Genomic DNA, 8,512 nt, shown 5'->3' with positions numbered 1-8,512 from the left:
TTGGTTTATCCAATGTCCAACAATCTCCCCCCTAGCACAAGCCGGGTGTGATTCGAACTTGAGACCTTTGGCTCTGATACCACTTTTTGGGAATCATGATTGCCATTACACCAAAACCCGTAGGTGTTAGTAAATAGACACATCGCTAAAGTTAATGAATCCACGAGAGGCAATTAAGCACATGTCACGAAACACATGAGGAGTGGTGGTTTATCCAATGTCCAACACTTTTTTCACTGATTTGACCCCTTGATGCTGGCATAACACTGCCTGATTTCGACTATAGCCCTCCAGTCACATGCACAACCCTGCAAGGGAGTGGTTGCAGTATTTTTTTCTCAGCTCTATGCCAATGACCTCAAGATATAAACCACTTTTTCAAGACTAGGATCCAAACCTCTGCGTAGAACTTAATGAAATTCTCAGATTTGATAAATGGCACATGGACAAATACTTCCATACAAAACTTAGACCAGAACCTAACCTAATAAGGCCTAGCCATAACAGACATTTCGTCAAACACGTCATGAACATGTAATGTACATGTCTTAAATAAACATATGAACATAGGGGTTTCATACTTATCTAAGAATTGTCAAGAAGGTTTGGTGCCTTCTCACAATAACTGCATTATCATCTATTAGGTCACACATTGATTCTTAATTCATTTACAAATCAAAACATAATGAAAGCCATGACTAAGATCTGTCATAAAACCATGCTTACAACCAACATATAAGCATAGTAGTAACAATAAGAGAACAACCATTGAAGCCACGTAATAACATGTACAATTACTCATCAATTACAAGAGGAAAAGAACTCATATTAACATATGAAAAAGCCAAACAATTCAAGGACTTCCATGTATCACCCGACCATAGATTGGGTTGGACCAAATCTTTCTTTCAACCAATCATTCCTGTGCCATATTCCAAGCATGAATATGGGACTCACAATAAAACCAACTAGAACTTCCTCAATATTTACCGTGTATCCCACCATTACCGATTAAGGGATTCCTAGGTCCGAAACCCTCATCTATACAACCATGATTTACCATGTATCCTACCATTATCGGTCAATGGATTCCTAGGTCCAAACAATAAGCATACACTACCAAGCTTTACCGCAATCCCACCATATACTGGTCAAGGGATCACTAGGCCCTAAACAAGCATGAATGCCTTTAGATCTCTCCACCTAAATCATGAGTAATTTGCCTATCTCCACCCTTAGGCTTTACCATGTATCCCGCTATTACCGATCAAGGGATTCCTAGGCCTTTGGAAATTTTCCTAAGACCACCCCACTCAGTTTTGAAACCATCCGACAATCCAGCTCAACCAAGTAAAAAAAGCCCATCGCACCATGGCTATCCAGAAATGGCAAGGAAAGTCTGAAAACCACTATCACACCTGGAAAAACCCATGCCAATGACAACAAGAGAACCCAATACACACATGCATATACCATGCATGCCAAAACTAACAAGGAAATCATACATGCAACTCGATACCTGCCAGTAATCCCATTGTAGCCGCTTGATCCAACTCTTCCTTGCTCGAGCTTTGCTTTTATTTTCTTTCTTGTCCTTCCTTTGCCTTTATTTCTCCAATCCTAGAGTGCTCCAAGAATGATCTAAGTGTGTAAGAGTATAAGAGAATAGAGAGAGCTAAAAAATTGAAACGACAAAAGCTTAAAGTGACAAAAAGTTGTGAACAATAAGGCCTCTATTTTCTTCAAATTCTTTCCTTTATTTTCCCCCTTACATGCAACCTGTGACTTTTCACCTTCATTTTTTCCTATTTTCCATTATTTTCATAAATAAAATGCCAATTAATGTCTCTTTGCCTTTTCCAATGCCTTTGCCATTGCCTTTGTCAATTTCTTTTAGCCATAATAATCAAATGAACACCCACACTAGGATGTTTTGCCCAACATTCAACTTGGAATACATGTCCCATGACTTTGGTCTTAGTTTGCTTTTATTAACTTTATTACATGGATTTTTAACCCGAGGTTGTTACACATCTAGTTATATCAAATCAGAAATCAACATCTACACTGAAATTAATGCATCTAGTGCAATCAATCAAATATGATTAGAAATTAGCATATACATGTAAATAAATGCATCTAGTGCAAACAATCAAATAGGATTAGAAATCAACATCTACATTAAAATCAATGCATCTAGTGAAAACAATCAAATATGATTGTAAATCAACATCTAAACTGAAATAAATGCATTTAGTGCAAACACACAAATAGGATTAGAAATCAACAACTACACCAAAATCAATGCATCCAGTGTAATCAACCAAATATGATCATGAATCAACATCTACACTGGAATCAATGCATCTATTTTAGTAAAAAAACCAAAATATTCATGGCTTTCTAAATACAACTTTTACCTTTTGTAAAAGCTTTACTTCATTTTTCTCTATGGTAAATAATGTTCAATATTATATAATAATATATAATATATGTATTTGTCTTTGTGTGTCTCTTTCTTCTTCCCTCTTTCTTTCCCATCCATCTTTATGTCTAACTCCCTCCCTCTCTCCTTCTCTCTCTCTTTGCCTCTCCCTCACTATCTATGTCTCTTTCTTCTTCCCTATCTCTTCCCCTACCATCTATATTTATATCTCCCTCCATGTCTCCTTCTTTGTCTCTCTATATCACCCCCAAAAACACATGCTTTGTTTCTCCATATATATATATTTCCCTCCCTCCCTCTATATGTTTCTCTCTTATTCCCTCTTTCCCCCCTCCATCTATATCTCTCTCTTCCTTTGTCCCTCCTTCCTTGTCTCTCTATCTCACCCCTCAAACATATACACTCTCTCTCCATATCTATCTATCTCTCTCTCCTTCTATCTTCCTCTCCCCCTCTCTCTCCCGCTCTCCTCTCTCCCTCACTCTCTCTCCATATCTCTCTCTTTATTTCTTTCTTCTTGCCTCCCTTCTCCCCCCCTTCCCCTCCATCATATGTCTCCCTCTCTCTCTTCCCCTTCCCTTCTCTCTATCTTCCCTCTTCTCCTATCTCCCTCACTCTCTATTCATCTCTCCCTTATCACTCCCTCTTTCTCTACCTCTATCTCTCGATGTCTTTGTTCTTGCCGCTCTCTCTCTCTCTTCCCCCTATCTCTCTCTCTCCCCTCCCCATGACTCTCTCTTTGTCCTCCCCATGACTCTCTTTCTCTACCCTCCAACTTTGTCATTTTCTCCCTCTCTCTCCCTTTTTTTCTCTCTCTTCCCTCTCCATCCATATGATCGAGAATTGTCACTCTGTGTAATCAATGATATATGTAAGGTTTAATATATTTTACATTTTAAATTTTTATTGAAAAATGGGTTATGGTTTTTGGGCATGTGGTATTGATAAGCCATCATATTGGCCCATGGTATTGTAATTAAACCTATTTACAAGCTAAGAATATCCATAGTAAAGTGGAGTTGAATATCCATGGTTAAGAATCTTGTTGTATTGTAAGTATTAAGTTTTTATGTGCTTGGTTATGGAATCATTACTAGTATTTGCCGAGGCGGGACTCTGACAATTGATTTCTTTGTAGATCACTATTAGTTTGACATTGACCAATGCAAATTATAATGTTTGACTTTGAAAAGTAAATATTTATTTTTCAAAATTATTAAAAAAACTAATTTTCAAACATTTGATTAGACCATAACTTGAAGGTCTTATTGCAACCTTTGCACAATATAATGTCATGTAGCTAACTACCTTACATATTTTATGCCATAATTTATGGAAATGGTTGCAATATTCATGCATGATTTTTAGATAATTTAAGCCACTCTTTGCATAAAAAATGGATAGGAATAATCTGTAAATAAATATACTTTCTTTGAGTTACTTCCCACCATTATTTACATTATCCTCAACACTTATGTAGGAGTAAAACCGTAAATGTTAGACTTATTATTGATTACTACCCACCAAAATTTATGCAAGTTCAAGTTTTTGAACCTCAGCAAACAATTTACTTATCCACTTGACATCTCAATTTATAAGTACTAACCAAAGCAAGCCTATAAGATGATTTGTGTGTCGACCACTATTAATTTAGCATTGACCAATGTAAGTTATAACTATTTATGCAATTTTTCCCATAGCATAATTTTTAACTTGAGTTGGAAAGACTAAACTACCCTACCAAACAAAATTACAATACAACCAATCATATTTTATTATTTTTATTTTTTATTACTTATTGCGATGTCGTTACTTTCTCTTGTATTCAAATAAACAGAAAACGGATACGTATTCATAAGGTCAGCAGATCGAATCTCTCAATCCATCTTTAGCTTATTTTAAATGCGGACATTTGATTGGGCTTGTAGGCCCAGCAATGTCGTTACTTTTTCTTGTATTCAAATAAACTGAAAACGGATACATATTCAGAAGGTCAGCAGATCAAGTCTGATCTTTAGCTGATTTTAAATGCGGAGATTTGATAGGGCTTGAAGGCCAAGCAATGCAGTAACCTTTTCTGAGAATCTGTCTCTTACTTACTAGTGAAACTCTAGGGTCGTGACTCAGCTATTGAGAACCAAAAGCAAAAGTAATACATTGCAGGTTTCTCCACATACAGACGTCTTGTTGACTATATGCTCAGTACCCAAAGTACCATCAGTTGGCCGAATTATCTGAGGCAGAATAATGATTTGATACCTAATTGTAGAGCCAGAAGACCTAATTAACACGAAAGCATATCAATATGTATTAGGCGAGGCATCTTGCAGTCAATATGTATTAGGCGAGGCATCTTGCAGATTTAACTTACATCCAATAGCGGGACAATTGCAGAATTTTGATTCTAAATCAACAGCTAAGTTGTATATTATAGAGATATTACGAATGAAAAATTATGGGAGTTGAATTTTTTTTGAAGATTTTCTGAAAGCCAGCTATGTTAGAGCTGGTATTGTGTTTGGTTCGTCTATTTCTGGCAGTTATGGTAGGGATAGTGATTGGGTGGTCATGGAAACCTGAGTGGTCTAGATTTGTATTGCTGGGAACGAGGAGTAATTTCAGATTTGTTTGGAATGCCCCGCCCAGTTTTGGCTCTGGCCACATTTCGTCTGTTCTGGCTACCTCATTAACTTTTCCACTCCTGAGAAAACACTGGGATAGTTTCAGAGCTAGGAAGGCCAAAGCTGAACAAACTACAGATAAAGCAACGTAAGTCCTGCTGCAAATATGTCCTAATAAGTAACTGAATCTAAATGAGAATTCATTTGTTCTTTTCTGTTTTGGCAAATTGGGGTTAAAATGGGCTTATGGGTCGAATGTCACAAGGACACTGCCCGAATGCTCCGGGATTTTACCAGGAATTCCTTGCCACCTGGGTTTGCCCTGCTATTAGGGGGTTCAGCCCAGGACACGCTGGTACTGGGTACTTCCAGGAAGCGTTCAGGAAAAAAAAATGGTTTAAAACGAAGTGAAGGTTCTCCACCTTCACTTCACCCCTTTTGAATTTATGTCTTTTAAACTTCTTGTTTTGTCAAGGTTGCAGTAATTTTTTTTCTAGCTCTTGGATTTTGGTAATGTAGTAGTCTTTATCGATTTAAAATTTTAATTAAATTTTTAATTATTTATGCTAATTTATAATTGGATAAGTTTCAAATAATGGCTAAGTTCTATTAAGTTTAAAATATTTGTCAATTTTTTTATCAGATTAGTAATGGGAAAGAGACTCCTTTTGTTACCAAATTAGTTTATTTCTTAATTTTCCCACTTGCAACACATTCGTTAAATACATTAAAGAATATGAAAATGCATGTTTTTACACTTTCAACGTTTTGAGTTCTTCCACACAGTTCATATCCAAAAATAACACACAATACAGTAAAGAAATTAAAATTGGTTTATGATACCAAAGAAAGTCGACATTCTCTAGTATTTAAAGTCATATCAACATACATAACAAGGATTATACCTTAACAGTAAAGATAATAATCATTCATGGATACTATCCCAATCAAATTCAATTAAGATTTAAAAGAAGATAATAATCATTCATGGATACTATCCCAATCAAATTCAATTAAGATTTAAAAGATGATATAACATTTTTTTTAAGTAAGGTATTTTGCATTAGGTCAAATGAAAATTGCATGGATCAAAATTTTTATTAGTGGCTTGTTCGAAGGGAAATCATATTAGTAACATAAGTTTAGAGTCTTGAGGCTGCTAAGACCTTGTCTAACTAGAACATCTTGTAAATAAAGACTTACAAAAGCAGGCTGGCTGTGCCAAACCTTGACATACATTGACATGAGAAGACAAAAAAAATTACTAGTGCTGCAAGCAAAAAGCCAGTGAGTGATAATAACTATTAGGCAGAACCTCCAGGCATTTGCTCTGGCTGGTCACTATCCTCATCCAAGGAGAAAGAGATGTTGGCTGATCTCCAGACAAGAATAGTCCACTTGCAGTCTATACTACAATTTTTTTCCTCTAGCTCTGCCAATCTTATAGAATTCTTATGTTGAGTCCTCTTGTACTTCCATATGCCGCCTACAATATTCAAATGACATTTAACCTTGTGCGGGCTTTGTGCCATGGTTGATTAAGTGATGGGAGCGCATGCAATGCTCCAAGTATAGTGGGAGCCACAACCCCCTTTAGTGTGAGCTGACATCATATCAAAGCAGAGGGAACACTGGCTCCTGGGCAACTTCCTGATGGAAAAATGATATAACATTAATTTAATGTATTATTGAATATTTGTCAATTTTATAATGAAAATTAAAATGCTTATGTTATTTTATAAAGCAATTTTTTCAGAAGTGTGAAATTGCCAAATTATATCTTGGATATTGCCATTGTAATTGTGCAAATTTATAATTAATATTTGAATCAATTTATAATTCTAGGGATCTTTATACAAGTACGCAAACTGCATTCATTCCCACATTGCTGTACCTCCTTTCCCTGAAGCTTGAAGAAACATAGTTAAACAGGTCTTTATATTATTTTTTAAAGCTAAAATATATCATGAAATTTTATTTTAAAACCAGAAAAATGGGTTGTAAATTTTTACTGTACCTCCTGTCCCTGAAACTTGATGAAACATAGTTATACAGGGCTTGATTTAATTTTCTTAAGAAGCTATAATATACCATGAAATTTTATTTAAAACCAGAAAAATGGGCTATAAGGTTTTTTGGAAAATCCAAAATTATATCTCACTCCTGAAATCCAAAACATTGTAATTTGATTGAGCAAGTTAATGCATAATTGTAACTTTTGATTTGACAAACTTGGAATGCTCTAGTGGTGAAACATGAACATGACTTGTATCTGGTACTCTTGGGATTTAATTGTCATCCTTCATAGTATACATTCAGTCAACGATAAGTGCAAGTCATTCTTAACTCAAAATATTCTGTATTTTGCATTCATGAGGGTATTAGTTCCACTCTTAGGGGGTTAAAATTTGAACCAAATAAATAGCAGGTTTTGTGCAATTAACAGAACATTAACTTTTTAGTAATTAGAAGCTCTGTCAATTAAATTAACCTTCCCTTTCTATGCTTTGAATTTACCTTCAATGTGCAGTAAGTCTTCTTCAGGGGTGGCTTTATTGAGCTGACTTGCTTAATTTGTTGTTCTGTAGCCGCTTAACTTTGACCTATGTGCAGTGTTATTTGGGCTAACGTGTCCATTTAATTTGGTTGGCTTTAGAGATGCCTAATTTTCTCCTATCGTGCTTTTGACATTTTGTATTCTCTAAACTACCGTTATAGTTACTTTGACGAGGTAAAAAGTTACATGTTTAGCCAGTAATCAGGACTTGTTTTCAATTAGAATTCTTTGTGAAGCTACAGATAGATCAGGTACAATTTCACTAAGCTTTACTTATTTTACCTGAACCTAGAAAGTGGCTTCCAATCATGTATTATGTATTATTAACGTTTTGTTCTTTAATTATGTTATAGTTCCATCTTTTGTGATGCACTCGTGCTTTTGATAAAAGCTTAAATCGTCAATGATATAGTTGCATTTATTCATGTAAATACTGTTTGTGCATTCCCAGAGGGGCTGATCAGGAAATTGTGAATTTCAAGGACCTGGAGACCTTATGGCTTCTCCTGGAAAACAAGGATGGTGGTCCAGAATGGCAAATGATGATGGAGCACTCCACATCAAAGATGACCTACCAAGCTTGGCGTCGTGAATCAAAGGTAATGCTCAAGGTTTTGACTACTTTCAAGTCATTTCTTCCTCTTTTTTGTCCATGTCCTGGACCAAGGTTCGACAGCTCAAAACTCATCACGTTATTTCTAATTCAAAGCTCTTACTATCATAAGATCGTCACTTCTGCAATATGTCAATTACAGATGAGCTGATATTCAGAGATATTCCTTCTGTTGACGTAAACTCTGGAAAAACTCTGGAAAGGCATTGTCTACCAAGGTCACAATTTTTAAATTTCAAGAAATCTAATTTTGGAGTGTTTAAATCATTTTTTAA

The 8,512-nt window shown here is 35.5% G+C and overlaps 1 protein-coding gene across 1 annotated transcript in view; it reads left to right on the top strand.

Annotated features, from left to right (window-relative positions):
- The first annotated feature begins 4,494 nt into the window (after nucleotides 1-4,494).
- Nucleotides 4,495-8,512, top strand: part of LOC149201894 (uncharacterized) — a 106,927-nt gene continuing 102,909 nt past the window's right edge. Inside the window, exons 1-2 of the mRNA XM_089399852.1 lie at nucleotides 4,495-5,215; nucleotides 8,076-8,223. Of these exons, the coding sequence (XP_089255978.1) occupies nucleotides 4,944-5,215; nucleotides 8,076-8,223 (420 nt within the window). The 5' untranslated portion in view covers nucleotides 4,495-4,943. The remainder of the gene's footprint in view (nucleotides 5,216-8,075; nucleotides 8,224-8,512) is intronic.

The sequence above is a fragment of the Pinus tabuliformis genome, chromosome 2_1 (genome assembly GCF_031772625.1).
Source record: "Pinus tabuliformis cultivar Carrire ecotype Pingquan chromosome 2_1, CPIR1, whole genome shotgun sequence".
Classification (NCBI taxonomy): domain Eukaryota; kingdom Viridiplantae; phylum Streptophyta; class Pinopsida; order Pinales; family Pinaceae; genus Pinus; species Pinus tabuliformis.
This window is presented reverse-complemented; position numbering and strand designations above follow the sequence as displayed.